The 16,806-nt window shown below is 38.1% G+C and overlaps 1 protein-coding gene across 1 annotated transcript in view; it reads left to right on the top strand.

The window, feature by feature from the left end:
• Window positions 1–15,446, top strand: part of LOC101890619 (laminin subunit gamma-1) — a 47,325-nt gene extending 31,879 nt beyond the window's left edge. Inside the window, exons 6-13 of the mRNA XM_005189906.4 lie at window positions 2,845–3,154; window positions 8,197–8,608; window positions 8,670–11,258; window positions 11,324–11,457; window positions 11,527–11,729; window positions 14,645–14,815; window positions 14,878–15,007; window positions 15,079–15,446. Coding sequence (XP_005189963.2) covers window positions 2,845–3,154; window positions 8,197–8,608; window positions 8,670–11,258; window positions 11,324–11,457; window positions 11,527–11,729; window positions 14,645–14,815; window positions 14,878–15,007; window positions 15,079–15,290 — 4,161 coding nt within the window. The 3' untranslated portion in view covers window positions 15,291–15,446. The remainder of the gene's footprint in view (window positions 1–2,844; window positions 3,155–8,196; window positions 8,609–8,669; window positions 11,259–11,323; window positions 11,458–11,526; window positions 11,730–14,644; window positions 14,816–14,877; window positions 15,008–15,078) is intronic.
• Window positions 15,447–16,806: the final 1,360 nt, after the last annotated feature.

Genomic DNA, 16,806 nt, shown 5'->3' with positions numbered 1-16,806 from the left:
TCGGACCACTCCTTCCAGTACCTCCCCTACAACAGGTCAACATTTTGAATAATCGTCTGTCTTATAAAATGTGACACAAGAGTTCTAGGGTCTTCAAATTTCACACATCAGATAGAACAGACCACTAGATCTGGTAACTCTCCCTCAACGGGTCAAAATTTTGAAATAAAAAATTTTGCTCATAAAAGGCGAAATTAGCATCCGACACTTTTCAAACATGACACATTCTAATATAACAATCAACAGAAGTTCTTTTGAACAATTATATCTCTCAAAATTTTGAACAATTATATCACTCAGAAAATCCACACATCCCAATATTTTTCCTTCTAATATCTTGAATAATTATATCTCTCATAAAATGTGAAATAAGCATATTATTCTTTCTAAAATTCGCACATTCCAATATTTCTACTAATGCAAGATCGGGTGTGAAGATGATTGATATCGGCCAACACCTACAGGAGCCTTCCCTACAAGGGGTAACAATTATCAGTATTTATATATCGCTTAAATTGCGAAACAAGTCAACGATTCTTTTCAAACTCGGTATATATAAAGCCAGACCAGAGATCTGATGTGAATTTGGAATTTATTGGTCCACTCTTTCTGGAACCTATCCCACAAAAGGTTAACATTTTGATTAACAATTATTCTCATAAAATTGAAAATAATTTTGTATTTTTTATATATACATTTCAATATTTTTTTTTTAATATTAGATAAACTGATATTCTTCGGTCCATCTATTCATGGTACGCAGATTTTAACATTATCCACAAGTTATCACATATCTGATCAAAAGTCATCGATATAGTCCAAATATTGCACGTTGTAATATTTATATCAGATTAATGTCAGATACGAACATGGAGAGTCAAGAGTTTGAATAATCATAACGAAGGTCAAAATACATATTTAAACTAGCAGATGTCCGCTGCTTTGTATGTGGAAACATGAATTTGTGTTGAGTGAATTTTGAAACACCAAACAAAGTTAATACTATTTAGCTCTTTTAATACTTTTTAGTACATATTTCCAAATCCTCCGTCAAGAATGAATTAAACCGCATAAAAGATGATCCTAATGGAAAATTGTAGGCTCTAACTCAATCCCTTACCCAAAAAAGGAATTTAGTACCATTTAGCACTTTTTAGTACGTGTTTCCAAAACCACCTCCAAATCTCAACTCTAAACATGAACAGTTATCATAATGTCAAAATTTCAAGCAGAATTCATTCACGCAATACCAATTTTTGTACCAGTTAGTACCTTTGGTGTACATAAGTACAAATTTCCAAGACTTACTACAACCCCTATCCTACAATCCAACAGTAACATTAATTCCAAATTCTAGAGCCCCATCTCTATGGGTCCATCCAAATTCAAACTGTACCAAATTTAGTACCATTTAGTACACATAAGAACAAATACCAACAACTACCTACATCATAGAATCCAATAGAAATCTTTTGTCCTAATTTAAGGATTTCAACTCTAACTGTTGTCCCAAAATTTAAATTGTACCAAATTTTGTACACATAAGTACGAATTTCCAAAACTACCTACATACCTCAGTCCCACAATAGTATTATTTAAAGCACCTCCAAATCTCAACTCTGGTGATCCTAATGCCAAATTTCAGTTTTCAAGCAGTATCCGTTCACGCAATACCAAATTTTGTACCATTCAGTACCTTTGGTGTACATAAGTACAAATTTCCAAAACTTACTACATACCCCAATTCTACAATCCAACAGTAATCTTAATACCAAATTCCAGATCTCTAGCTCCATGGGTTCAACCAAATCCAAACTGTACGAAATTTAGTACCATTTAGTGCATATAAGTACAAATTTCCATTCATACCTACATCATACAATCCAATAGAAACCGTTTGTCCTAATTTCAGGATTCCAACTCTACCGGTTATACCATAATTTAAATTGTACCAAACGTAGTACCATTTAGTACACATAAGTACAAGTTTCCAAACCTAGCTACATATCTCAGTCCTACAATGCAATAGTAATTTTATTTTCAAATTTCCAGCTCTATCGGTACACCCAAATCCAAATTGTACCAAATTTAGTATCATTTCGTACTTTTCGTGCACATAAGTACAAATTTCGAAAACCACCTCCATATCCCAACCCTACAGTCTGTTTGTAATATTAATTTCAAATTTCAGGATTCCATCACCATTTGTTACTAAAAATTCGAATTGTACTACATTTAGTACCGTTTAGTACTTTTCGTATAATTTAGCACTTTCGTATACACACTTCCAAAACTACCTCCTTACATCGATTCTGCTGCTCAACCTTAATTCTCATTCCAAATTTCAAGTTTTTAGCCCTAACCGTTCGCATTACACGAAATCGTATCAAATGTAGTACATTCTAGTACTTTTCGTACATTTATTGTTTTTTTATTTATTGCGAATTTCCAAAAACCTTTTGGTATCTCCAACATACACTCCAAATTTAAGAGTTTTAGCTCTACTTGTTCGTCAAATACAAATGGTACCAAATTTATCAACTTTTAGTACTTTTCTAATACGAATTTCCAAAACTCCACCCTTATCTGACGTTCACCCAAAATATCAAGATTCTAGCTTCAGCCTTCTGTTGTGGAATTTTACACACTTTGACCGCCATGTAATGGTACCTTCTGGCATTTGCAATTTAAAAGTCATCTTGACCGAATATCAAATTCTGATACTTTTATTTTACAACATTCCCTTATCTTAATGGTGGAGGGTATTAAAAGCTCCGGCTGCCAGACTTAATGTTTCTTTTACCTAATTGCATTTCTATTCTTTCTCTTTTTTATTTCCTCCAGGAATGGGTAACTGCCACCGATATACGCATTACATTGGATCGTCTCAATACATTCGGTGATGAACTCTTTGGCGATGCTCAAGTACTGAAATCATATTTCTATGCCATTTCGGATATTGCAGTGGGAGCCAGATGCAAGTGCAATGGTCACGCCAGCAAATGCGTTGAAAGCACCGGCATGAATGGCGAACGTCGACTGGTTTGTGAATGTCGTCACAACACCGATGGTCCAGACTGTGAGAGATGTTTGCCGTTGTACAATGATGTCAAATGGAAGATGGCCACATCCACCGATGTCAATGAATGTAAACGTAAGTAGGAGCGGGTTATTTCTAAGGCAATGGGGAAAGGGATTTTAGACTTGAGTGTGTGTGTGTGCGTGTGTGGAAAAAAGTTGATTTTAGTCATTTAAGGTTAGAACCGCTTTGGATATCATGGGGTTAGCTAAAGTACTACCGTTAGTATAATTTTCAAACAACAACTTGCAAAGGCTTTGTTGTTACTTTACCGTCAGTTAGTTTTGATCATGTGTTCTGAGCGTAAAAGATGCAGAATATCTTGGTGTCGCTATTTTCTTGCATCGTTGCAGTAGTCGAGAGTCAGTGGGAATATTCATTGGAAACAAATCGTATCGATGTAAATCAAACGGACCTATGGTATTTTGTAAATAGTAAGTAGAAATGGAGTTTTTGATAACAATTAGATGTTGCGGAATCTACTGCAGAAAATGTTAAACTATTTGAATTCTCTTTGCTCCCAAAAGTTCTACTACTTTTCTATATGGTGTGAAAATGTATGATAACACAATTTCAAAGGAAATCATTTCCTTTATTGTATTCCTTTGGGAATTAGAGTTTGATGGCCAATTCATTGTATTCTATCGCTACAATACGGATTTCCTGGTCTTTTACTTCTTCCACGGCCTTGTGGATTGGATTCTAGCGCAGATGTGGAAATGAAATTGGCGCCCTGTGAATTCTATGTATTTCAACTTTCTTCCAATATATAATAACTTTAGACCAAACAAGGTATATATATTCTTGATCCGCGTAGAACCACCTCCCAATGGAATTGTCTAAAAATCCACACATGGGGTACTTTACCCCCTGGAAGAGAATTTTCTATATGGGTCCACGATATCGAATATCCCCCATATAAGGGTACACCTCCATAATAAGTTTTTTTTTTTTTTATTTTAGCCACATGTTTCAATGGAATTGTCTGAAAATCCACACAAGTGATTCTCCTTAAGTACTTTACCCCCTGGAAAAGAATTTCCATAGAGTTATATGAAAATCCACACAAGGAGTTCCTTCGGAATACTTTACCCCCTAGAAGAGAATTTTTGGAATTGTCTGAAAATTCACACAAGGAGTTCCCTCCGAGTACATTACCCCCTGGAAGAGATTTGTTTATATATTAGGTCCACGATATCGTATAGCCTTCGCACAACGGTACCCCCGATATTCGGTATTTTAATGATTTTGGCCACATTTTTAATGGAATTGTCTGAAAATTAACACAAGGATTTCCCACCGAATACTTTACCCGATATTCGGTATTCTGATGATTTTAGTGACATTTTTACCGGTATTGTTTCAATTTCGTGTTTGAAACTCGTAATGGGTACTACAATCTATGACGGAAAATTGTCTATGTAGGTCCGAAAATGTTTAAAAATTTAGATGGAATATATTGGTCCACTTCTCATGGTACCTCCCCCACAATGGGTTTAAATTTTGAATAATCATGAAGCTCAGAAAAAGCAAAATGAGCATTCGGTTCTCTTAAAATTTCATACATATTAATATTTGTAACACAAGATCTGGTGCAAAGTTGTTATATATCGGACCACCCGTTTTAATATCTCCCCAACAAAGGGTCGAAATTTTGAATAACTATGACTCTTATAACATGCGAAAAAAAAATCGTTATATCCTTAAATTTCGCACATATCAATATTTTTATTAATACAAGATCTAGTGTACAGATGGAATGTATCGGAACATTCCTTCTGGTACCTTCCCCATAACGGGTTAAAATTTTGAATAATTGTGGCTATAATAAAACGCGATATTAGCATCCGATTCTCTTCAAATTTCACACATCGCAATATTTTTATAAATACAAGATCTGGTGTGAAAGTAGACACATAGATAGATATCGGCACACACACTGTTACCTCCCCCACAAAAGGTTCACAATTTGGAATATGTATCTATCATAATGTGCGAAACAAGTCGGGGATTCTTTTCAAGCTTGGTATATCTACATATTTCTCTCAACCAGATATCTGATGTGAATATGGAATTTATCGGCTCACTCCTTCTAGTACTTCCCCCACAAAATATGATTAAAAATTATTCCCGAAAATTGGTTATAGTTGTCTGATTTTCTCCATATTTTACACATCCAAATATTTTTATCAGTATTAGATGAAGTGGAACACTTCGGTCCACTATATCTGGTACCTGTCTCATATTTCAACATTTTCCAAAAATTATCACTTATCTCAAAGATCTTTTCTTAGTGAAAATATTGAGATGTGTAAAATTTGAAGATAATCGAAAGTAAATTTGAAGATAAGATAATTTTACAAGAGTTATAATTATTCCAAATTTTGACCCTCGGAATACGTCGCTAAAATCATTAAAATATCGAATATCTAGAAGTACAGTTATATGGAGCTATACGAATACATGGAGCTGATAATAAACTGTAGCACCCATTACGAACTTACAATACGAAATTTCAGAATATTCCAGTGAGAAAATATCTTCGCTAAAACCAAATAAAATACCGAATATAGAAAGGTATCGTTATATGGGGGTTATACGAATACATGGACCTATATATGTATTTTCTGTCATAGGATGTAGTTCTCATTGGGAAATTCGAAATGCAAATTTGAAAAGTGTCGTTGAAAAGTGTCACACAAATCCTCAAAATACCGAATATCTGGAGGTACAGTTATATGGGAACTACATAAAAAATTAGACCTACATTGACAGGATTTTTCTTATATAATGGGAACATATGCTGCCAATTTACAGCAAATTTGGGCTAAAATTCTGACTAAATCATAAAAAAATCTTAAATCTGTTGGTACAGTTATATGGGGCCTGAACCAAAACGTGGACCTATAGGGTGAGATAAAAAACTGCAACAAAGTCAAACGCCATAATTTTTACATTTTTTTTTTAATTTTATTGAATGAAAGCAAAAAAAAATTCGGAAATAGCATCACATTTTAGAATAAGTTTAGATTTGTTCGAATTGGTCACCTTTGGCACGAATTATGGCCTTCAATCGGCCAATGAAATCGTCACACGCTGCCCGAATCTTGCTCTGCGGTATTTTGGCCCATATCCGGCGAAGCGCTTGCTTGAGGTGATCAACACTTTGGTATTTTTTAGTGCCAACCTTCCCTTCCAAAATACTCCAGACACAATAATCCAACGGATTGGTATCCGGAGATTTTGGTGGCCATTGTGCGCTGGAAATGAAGCGAGGAAACTCATTTGGTAACCATTCTTGGGTGGCGCGTGCTGAGTGCAATGGCGCTGAGTCCTGTTGGAATGTCCAAGGTCTGCCGCCAAAATGTTTGAGCGCCCAAGGCTTTAAAACACCCTCCAAAATATTTTCGCGATAATATTCGGCATTTATTCTGATGCCACGATCGATTAATACGAGTGGGGCGGCCATCGGTTGTTATGGCGGCCCACACCATCACCATGGCCGGCGCTTGAGTTCTGCTGGCCAACCGAAGGTGCACATTTTCAAATGACCTCTTTGGCAAGTAAACACGATCATTTTGCACATTTACGAACTGCTAGCCAACGAATATTTTCTCATCGGAGAAAACCAAATTCGGCAGTTCACCACTTTCGGCCAAGCAAAGGAACTCTTTAGCTTCTTTGAGCCTATTTTCTTTCTGTTGCGGTGTAAGTTTTTGCACTTTTTGAAATTTCAAGGGCTTTACCCCGAGTTCATTATTCAATATTAGCCGAATGGAATGTTGCGATATGTTCAGCTCACGAACCATTTTTCGGTCACTGCGACACGGATTTCGATCAAGTCGCTTCTTTACTTTTCGAATCATTTCTGCTGATGTTGCTGTTTTCTTCCGTCCACTTCTTTGACGTCGGGCGACACTACCAGTATCCCGGTAACGAGCGATGGTACGAGACACAAAAGATTTATTCACATTTAAATGCGGGAGTGCTCTAACGATAGCCACTTGTGGTTTTCCAGCCAAATATAAAGAAATCAAGAAAACATCACGCTTGAATTCCAACACGAGTTACTTTTTTTCTGGAAAATTCTCACCAAATGCTTTTGAACGCTTGTAAACAATATAATGAGCTGTCACTGGAATAATTTTAACAGCTGTCGGACGAGTGGCTTAGAAATGACAGCAGTCTGAAGTTGGTTGCAGCGTTTTCATCTCATCCTGTATACACTTTGTGGGGTATAAAATGTATATTTCGAGATGACAATGACAAACTTAATATACCCTCCATACTGTGGTGGAGGGTATAATTATATACCCTCCATTCTATGGGGGAGGGTATAAAAATGTTCATGAAGCTCTGTTAACATTATCAGAGCTCGGCTTTGTTAAATGTGGAGTTTGTGCCTTTGCTAGATAAACTCTAAAATGTTGTCAACTGACCTAGTTTTCACTTGGATTGTCGTAAATAATATTCCCTTTCAAAGATTTTGGCGAACATATGGCGTATGTCATAAACTCAAAGAGCAACCCACAAGAGTACCACTCTACCCGCTCTAAACGAGCAAAGGATGCTCGAAAAATAGGTTTTTGCTTCCGCTCGAATTCGAGTAGAACCTTAAACCTGCTCTAATTCGAGCGGGAGAACCCCTGAAAGAAAAAAAATATATTTTTCGATGACACTGGAATAAGAGCGATCATGTTTGGCTCGCTTTAGAGCGGGAGTAAAACTTGCCCGAAATCGAGAAAAGCAACCCGCAAGAGTACCACTTTATCCACTCTAAACGTGCAAAGCTTGCTCGAAAAATAGGTTTTTCCTCCCGCTCGAATACGAATCTTAATCTTCAGCCTGCTGTAGTTTAAGCGCGAACACTCCTTAAAGTAGAAAAATATATTTTTCGATGACGCTTGAATTAGAGCGATTATGTTTGGTTCGCTTTAGAGCGGGAGTAAAACTCGCACTAAATCGAGAAGATTCTATTCTTGTCTGTTATTCTTTTAGTTTCTGACATGGGGTTTCCAACGAGTGTATGTGTGTCCTGATGCTAATTTCTATATCCTGTTTATAAATATACATGTCATTCAGTTTATAAATAATTTTCCCCCATTTCTCTTTCACAGCTTGTAACTGCAACGGCTATGCCGACAAATGTTTCTTTGACGCCCATCTTTTCAATTTGACCGGTCATGGTGGTCATTGTTTGGATTGTCGTGAAAATCGTGATGGTGCCAATTGCGAACGTTGTAAGGAAAACTTCTACATGCGTGAGGATAACTATTGTATTCACTGTGGTTGTGATCCAGTCGGTTCCCGATCGCTGCAATGTAATAGCCAAGGCAAATGCCAGTGTAAACCTGGTGTTACTGGCGACAAATGCGATCGTTGCGATGACAACTATTATCAATTTAGTGCTCATGGTTGCCAGCCATGCGGTTGTGATCCACGTGGCTCACTTGATAATAAGCCCTCATGTGACCCGAAAACAGGTGTTTGCAATTGCAAGGATAATGTGGAAGGAAAACGTTGTAATGAGTAAGTTGCAATTCGCTTGAAGAAAATAGAGCTTAGCTAATGATGTTTACGTTCATTTCAGATGTAAACCCGGCTTCTTCAATCTGGATTTGAGTAATCGTTTCGGTTGTACACCATGTTTCTGTTACGGTCACACGTCGGAGTGTCAAACAGCTCCTGGCTACTCCATTGTTTCGACCACCTCCAATTTCAACAAACACAAGGAGCGTTGGGGTGCCGTCGACTTGTACAACCATGATGTGGACATCAAATACAATCAGTATAGCCACAGCATTGGCACCACTGCCCATGGCAATGACTATGTTTACTTTTTGGCGCCCGATCGTTTCTTGGGAGACCAGAGAGCATCGTATAATCGTGATTTGAAATTTAAGTTGCAGTTGGTGGCCCAAATTGCACCGGATGCCAGTGCCAGTGATGTGATATTGGAGGGTGGCGGTACAAAGATTTCCTTACCCATATTTGCCCAAAACAATGGCATGCCAGATCAAACTAGCAAGGAGTTTGTTTTCCGTCTCAATGAGCATCGTGACTATCAGTGGCAACCGAGTCAATCGTCCCGTGGCTTCCTTTCGATTCTTTCAAACTTGACTGCCATTAAAATTCGTGCCACCTACTCCAAACAGGGTGAGGCCATTCTCGACGATGTTGAATTGCAAACAGCTCATCGTGGCGCCGCTGGCCAGCCTGCCACATGGATTGAACAATGTACTTGCCCCGAGGGTTATTTGGGTCAATTCTGTGAATCTTGTGCCCCTGGATATCGCCACAGTCCAGCTAGAGGTGGTCCATTCATGCCTTGTATTCCTTGTGACTGTAATGGCCATGCGGATATTTGTGACTCCGAGACAGGCCGTTGTATTTGTCAACACAACACCACCGGAGATAACTGTGACCAGTGTGCCAAGGGTTATTATGGCAATGCTCTGGGCGGTACCAAATACGATTGTAAACGTTGCCCATGTCCCAACGATGGAGCTTGCATGCAAATTAGTGGAGATACTGTCATATGTACCGAGTGCCCGGTGGGCTACTTTGGCGCCCGATGTGAACAATGTTCCGATGGCTTCTATGGTGATCCGACCGGCCTGAGCGGAGTTGTTCAAACCTGTAAGTCTTGTGACTGTAACGGCAATGTAGATCCCAATGCTGTTGGTAATTGTAATCGCACCACTGGTGAATGTCTCAAGTGTATCCACAACACCGCCGGCAAGTACTGTGACAAATGTTTGCCCGGTCATTTCGGTGACCCCTTGGCCTTGCCACATGGTAAATGTGATCGTTGTAGCTGCTACCTTCCTGGCACCGAACAGAACCAAGATGGCATATCCCAATGTGATCAGGTCACCGGCCAGTGTCAGTGTAAACCCAATGTGATTGGTCGTGATTGCGGTGAATGTCAGCCAGGCTTCTTTAACATCAAGTCCGGCAATGGTTGTGAGAACTGTATGTGTGATCCTGTGGGTAGCTATAACTCCACTTGCGATCGTGTTACGGGCCAGTGTTTCTGCAAACCCGGTGTTGTGGGTCTACACTGTGATCAATGTGCCGTCTATCACTACGGATTCTCCTCGGAAGGTTGCAAGCCATGTGAGTGTGATGAGAGCGGTTCAAAGGGCTTCCAATGCGACCAGAATGGCCAGTGTCCCTGTAACGACAATGTTGAGGGTAGACGCTGCGATCGTTGTAAGGAGAACAAATACAATCGCCACTTGGGCTGCATTGATTGTCCCGATTGTTATAACCTGGTGCAAGATGCTGCCAACGAGCACCGCGCCAAGCTAGCCAATCTCAGTTCGACTTTGGATGAAATTGCCCGCACACCTGTGACCAATGACGGTGAGTTCGAAGGCAAATTGAAGGCTGTACAAGAAAAAGTTGACATCCTGCTGATGGATGCCAAGTATGGCGTGGGCGAGGGTGGTCGCACGTATGTCGAAGTTTTGGATGATTTGCGCAGTCGTTTGGAAAGTGTCAACTCACATTTAGATAATGCCGATGCTCTGCAAGATGCTGCCAACATTGAAATCAACAAGGCCAAGCAGAATCATACCAACGTCCAGGACATTATTGAAGCTGCCAAGAGTGATTTGAAGAACGCTCTAAATCTGCTCAATGATGATGGTGCTCAGGCCTTGGCCAAGGCTCGAAATAAATCGGTTGAGTTTGGTGTTCAATCTAATCAAATTTCGGAAATTTCACGCGAGGCTCGTGGTTTGGCTGACCGTTTGGAATCCGAGGCACAATTCGATTTGAAGAATGCCAAGGATGCAAATGATGCTGTTGAAAAAGCCTACCTCCTGGCCAAGAATGCCATTGATTTGCAACAAAAGGTCAATGAAGAACTGAGAACCGATGTTCGTTTGGAATTGAATACCGTTAAACAGTCGTTGACCACCGCTGCTCAGACCACCAAAGAAGCTTTGCGCAAAGCCAACGAAGTTTACGATGCTGCATTGACGTTGCTAACCGATGTCAATGGTTTGGTGGCGCCCAACATCGACATAAAGAAACTCAAAGAGGAAGCATTGCAGGCCAATTTGTTGGCCGATGAACTTTTGCGTGAAGTCAATGATGTTTCCAATAGCAATGGTGATCTTTTCGGAAATTTGGAAGATGAGCTTGCACTCTCCGATATTATGTTGGAAAGGTAAGTGGCGGTGTGAATAGTTGTGGGTGGGAAATGGTTGTTAATTAGTTTGATTTACATTGAAGGGCTAACCAACAAAAGAGAGATGACATTGAATTGCTGAAGCGGGCCCAGGATGCTTTTGAAAAGGCCACCAAAGCTGTTGAGCAGGGTGATAATACACTAAAGGAGGCCAATAACACTTACAACACATTGGCTGGTAAGTATTGAGTAATTAGTGTGGGATTTATGGAACACCTATGACATATATTTGTATTTCTCACTTCAGGTTTCCAAGCTGATGTTGAAAGATCGGCTGCTAATGCCCAAATGGCTCTGAAAACGGTTGGCAGCATTGAACAGGAAATTCAAAAGGCTGATGACCTCATACGTCAGGCTGAAAATGCATTGGATGGCGCCAACAAAAATGCCAATGAAGCCAAAAAGAATGCCCAGGAAGCTCAGCAGAAGTTTGCCGAACAAGCTTCAAAGGTAAACGGAAAGAAAATTGGTTCATTTAAGACATCATAAAGTGGTCCATTTTATATAGCTCCATTCAACCAGTACCTCTGAATTTGCGTATTTTGAAGATTTCAGCCACATCTTTACTTTTGAGGATCTTCATAGAATCATTTTCTAAGTCGAATTATGCATGTCAGTCCGTCCGTCGGTCTGTCCACGTATTCTTGTGAACAAAATGTAGGTCGCATTGAGTTGAAATTATCCGACTGAGATTAAATTTTCCAAATAATATTTGTTTGGCCCAAGGACGAACCCTATTGAAATTGGCGAGGATCGGTTTAAATTTATATATAACTCCCACATATATCTTCAACTGATTTCGGGTTAATTTGGCACATCTGACCGAATTCAGTCTGAAAGCAAGTATATCCAATTTTTTGAAAATCGGTTAAGATATAGCTCGAGCTCCCACATGCATGTTTCATCCGATTTGGTGTTTAGGTCCCTCACATTCGTAATATGCATTCGATAACAATCATATTTGGTACCAGATATCATATACAGCCCAAAAATACCTCTGCTAAATTTCATCGAGATCGGCTAAGATTTGGATATAGCTCCCATATATATCTTCAACCGATTTCGGGTTAATTGTGCACCAAATGACCAATATCAGTCCAAATGAACTGAATTTTGGCACATCCGACCGAGTTCAGTCTAGAATCAAGTACATCAAATTTGAGCTTAGAGCTCCCATATATATGTTTCCTTCGATGTGGTATTTAAGTCCCTCACATCGGTGATATGCATTCAACAACAATGGTATTTGGTATCTGATATCTTATAGAGCTAGGAAATACCTTTGCCTAATTTGGCAGGTAGTAGAAATTTTGAAGAACCGCCTAAGACTAAGAGACATGTAGTAGTGGTCTAATGTAAGTGACGTCAAATGCTATAGAATGGTCAAGGAGTACAAGAAAACAGACCTGATTGTCATCAATGTCGCTCCTAATTGACTCTGAGATCTATATTATTAGCGTGGAAGACCAGCTATGTCCAGCTCTAAACCCTGATTAAACATCACTTAGTAACAATTCTCGTTGCAGATACTTCGATATTTGTTTCTGCAAGATTTTTTCAAACACTTTTGAGAAGTAACACAATATCGCTACAGGACGAAACTCAGCATTCGACTAGGGTACAGGAATAATCATTGCATGCTTCCAGAGTGCGGGATATGTACTAGAAGTAATAATAGAATTGAAAAATAAGTTATGTACGGAAATGGGCGATTCAAGATTGTACGAATAAACTTCGGATCCACTCCATCTGGACCAATGGCATTTTCAGTTTATTTGTCCAAAACATTTTATAACTTCGTCATGAGTAATTTTAACGAAATTTCGTATTTGAAGTTCATAATAGGTACTACAGCCTCTGACAGAAAATTGTCTATGCAAGTCCAGGTTTTCGTATAGCCCCGATATAGTGGTACCTCCCTATATTCGATATTTTGATGATTTTAGCTACAGTATTCACTGGATTTTTTTTCACAAGTTTCGTATTTGAATATTGTAATGGCTTTTGACAAAAATTGCCTATACAGATCCACGTCTTCGCATAGACCCCAATATAACGGCTATATTCGGTATTTTTAAGATTTTAATAGAATTTTTAACGAATTCAATTTTTTGATAATTTTTAAATACGTTCCAAATGGGGGAGGATAATTAAAGATCGGCCCGGCCGAATATACTGCTTTTTATACCATCCACCATACATGGCATGGAGGGTATATTAAGTTCGTCATACCGTTTGTAACTCATCGAAATTATAACTTTAGACCCAACAAAGTAAATTTCTAATTCTTGATCAGCGTAAAATTCTAAGACCATTTAGCCCTGTCCGTCCGTATGTTGTAATCACGCTAGAGTCAAAACGAATAAAGATAGCATGGTAAAATTTTGCACCGATCTGTCTTTAGTCTGCAGGCAGGTCGATTTCGAAGATGGACTATATCGATACCTCCCGATATTCTGTATTTTGATGATTTTAGTCACATTTTCCAATGAAATAGTCTGAAAATCCGCACAAGGAGTTCCTTCTGAGTACTTTACCGCCTGGAAGAGAATTGTCTATATGGATCTACGTTTTAGTATAGCACCCATATAACGCTACCCCGAGATATTAAGTATTTCCGGAATTGCTTCAAATTTCGAATTTGAAGTTCGTAATGGGTACTACAACCTATGACGGAAAATTGTCTATGCAGGTCTACGTCTTAGTATAGCCCCCATTCGAGGTATACCTCCCTTTCTTCGGTATTTTGATGATATTAGCGACATTATTAACCGGAAATGCGTCAAATTTCGTATTTGAAGTTCGGAATCGTTACTACCGTCCGTCCGTCTGTTGTAATCACGCTACAGTCTAAACGAATTAAGATAGGAAGCTAACATTTTGCACAGATCTCTCTTTTGTCTGTTCGAAGATGGGCTATATCGGTCCACGATATCGTATAGCCCCCATATAACGGTACCCTCCGATATTCGGTATTTTGAAGATGTTAGCCACATTTTTCAATGGAATTGTCTGAAAATTCACACAAGTAGTTCCTTGTGAATACTTTACCCCTGAGAGAGAGTTGTCTATATAGGTCCACGATATCGTACATCCCCCATGTAACGGTACCCCCGATATTCGGTATTTTGATAACATTACCCACATTTTTCAACGGAATTGTCTGAAAATCCACACAAGGAGTTCCATGTGGTCACTTTATACCTCAGCACAGAATTATCTATATAGGTCCACGATATCGTATATCCCCCATATCCCATATTCGTTCCAAATGGTGGAGGATATTTAAAGTTCGACCCTGCCGAACTTTACTTCTTTTTTACTTGTTACTTGTTTCATTTAGTAAAAAAATATCTTCGTTCTAGGATGCCGAATTTATACGACGACGTGCCAACGAAACTAAAGTAAATGCCCGCAAACTGAGAGATGAAGCCGATCAATTGAATCATCGTGTCAAAATTACCGAAACCGACATTGCCAGATTGGAAGAGTCATCCAGCAAGGATGATAATTTGGTAGATGATGCCAAACGAAAGGTAAACTTGAATGAAAACAGATGCAAATGGAGATGATAAAAAGAATTTGTTGTTTCATTTAGGTGGGTCAAGCTAAGGCCGACACAGAAGAAGCCAAAAAACAAATTAACAAAGCTGTCAAGGAATTGGATGATATCAAGGATGAGTTGATTAATTTGAAGGATATCAACACAGCTGATTTAGATCAATTAGGTATGTTTATCACAAAGTATTTGAATAATTTTAAAGAACTTAAATTTGTTATTTTAATTTTTTTTATTTAGAAAAACGTTTGGATGCCGTTGAAGCCGAAGTGGCCCGGGCCAATTTAACGGGACGTATTGAGAAATTCCGTGAAATGCGTAACATTCAAAAGAAATCGATTGATAAATACGAAAAAGAAATGCAGGAATTGGTAGCCGAAGTAACGAATGTCCGTTTGATATCTGAGGCATTGCCTGCCGAGTGCTTCTCAAGAAGTCGATTGGAACCATAAATCTAGCTATTATATTACATTTCTAACAGCCACACCATAAAACAAAAACTACAGAACAAACCATCATTTTTTTTTATACTATCATAGTTTACAAAATAATTTAGTTAAAGAAATCTTAATTAAGCTTTATTAAGAAATAGTAATGATTGTCTTGCATTTTGTCTTTATCAAATTTGATTTAAATAGTTTTCCCATTTCAATGGCCAGTTGCTGTAGGGAATATAACAACTACAATCAAGAAATCTAGTGCCTTAGAAACTCTTCTGCCACAATTGGTTGCTGGTCAAATATAATTTCAGTACCTCCTTTTTTCATTTGAGCATTTGACAATGTATTCGTTTCAAAACCTATAGTAATATTTATGTATGTGTGTATTAAATGTCGAAAGGATACTTACACAGTTTATTCGAATATGTATGTTTTCCACCTTTCCTCTATCGATTTTGTGTCTATCGAAATGTTCTTATATGGCATACAAAAAAAACGCAAAATATCCTTTTTTATAACAAGTATCATTTCACATTATAATGTACAAGGATGTGCCAATATTATTCGTATATATTTCCAAATATTTTATTTTGCCAATTAAAATGCATGAGGAAATTGTTAGTTAAACATTTAAGGATTTTTTAATAAAATTGATGTATTTTATAAAACAAAAAAGAAAATACTTTTATTTTCAACCGTAATGGATAAAGGAAGTAAGTTTGTATTAGGAATTTTTTAGGGCTTAACATGGTTGCATAAAAAACATTTTTTTCTTTATTTTTGGCCATAACTCCTTATTCTTGAGTTATTCGCATTATAATGTATTTTAAATCTTCGGCTTAAACCCTACAACACTATATAAGTTTAATTGGGCCAACAATTATGCAACACCTCGAAATAATGGTTTCCGACACGGGAAACTATATCTTCCTATCTCGCCGTGCTGAGTCTATCTAGATATGTATGCCCGTCCGTCCGTCTGTCCATGTTTATATGTAATCACGCTACAGGTCGCAATTGTGTCCCGATCCCCACGAAATTGAAAATGAAGGTGGGGTTAGGGTCAGAATAGAACCCTATTGTTTTTGGAGATAATCGCACAATATTTAGGTGTAGAAATGGGCCAAAAACTGATTTTGCAGTTGCTCTATAGGCCACAATTACGAATCAATCGACGCGGAAATTTGCATGGAGTAAGAGTAGGGCTGGGCCGAAGCTTATCAATGGTAAGCTTGAATGGTAATCACACAATATTTAGAGGGTAAAATAACCCATAACTTTTATGTCAACAAAATACGCAAATTTCCACTAAACCGCGGATATCTTTAATCCCGGTCAAATCCAAAATACATTAAAAAGTAATTTGTGTGTGGTAATTGTGTGATGCTAATAGCCAAGATATCGGATATGTAGCAAAATAGGTACAATATACAAGGTGAGATGAAAAAACAAACTTCAACAAAGTCAAACGCCATAATTTTTCCATTTCTTTTAAATTTATTTGAATGAAAGCAAACAATATCGGAAA

Source organism: Musca domestica, unplaced genomic scaffold (assembly GCF_030504385.1).
Source record: "Musca domestica strain aabys unplaced genomic scaffold, Musca_domestica.polishedcontigs.V.1.1 9, whole genome shotgun sequence".
Taxonomy (NCBI): Eukaryota; Metazoa; Arthropoda; class Insecta; order Diptera; family Muscidae; genus Musca; species Musca domestica.
This window is presented reverse-complemented; position numbering and strand designations above follow the sequence as displayed.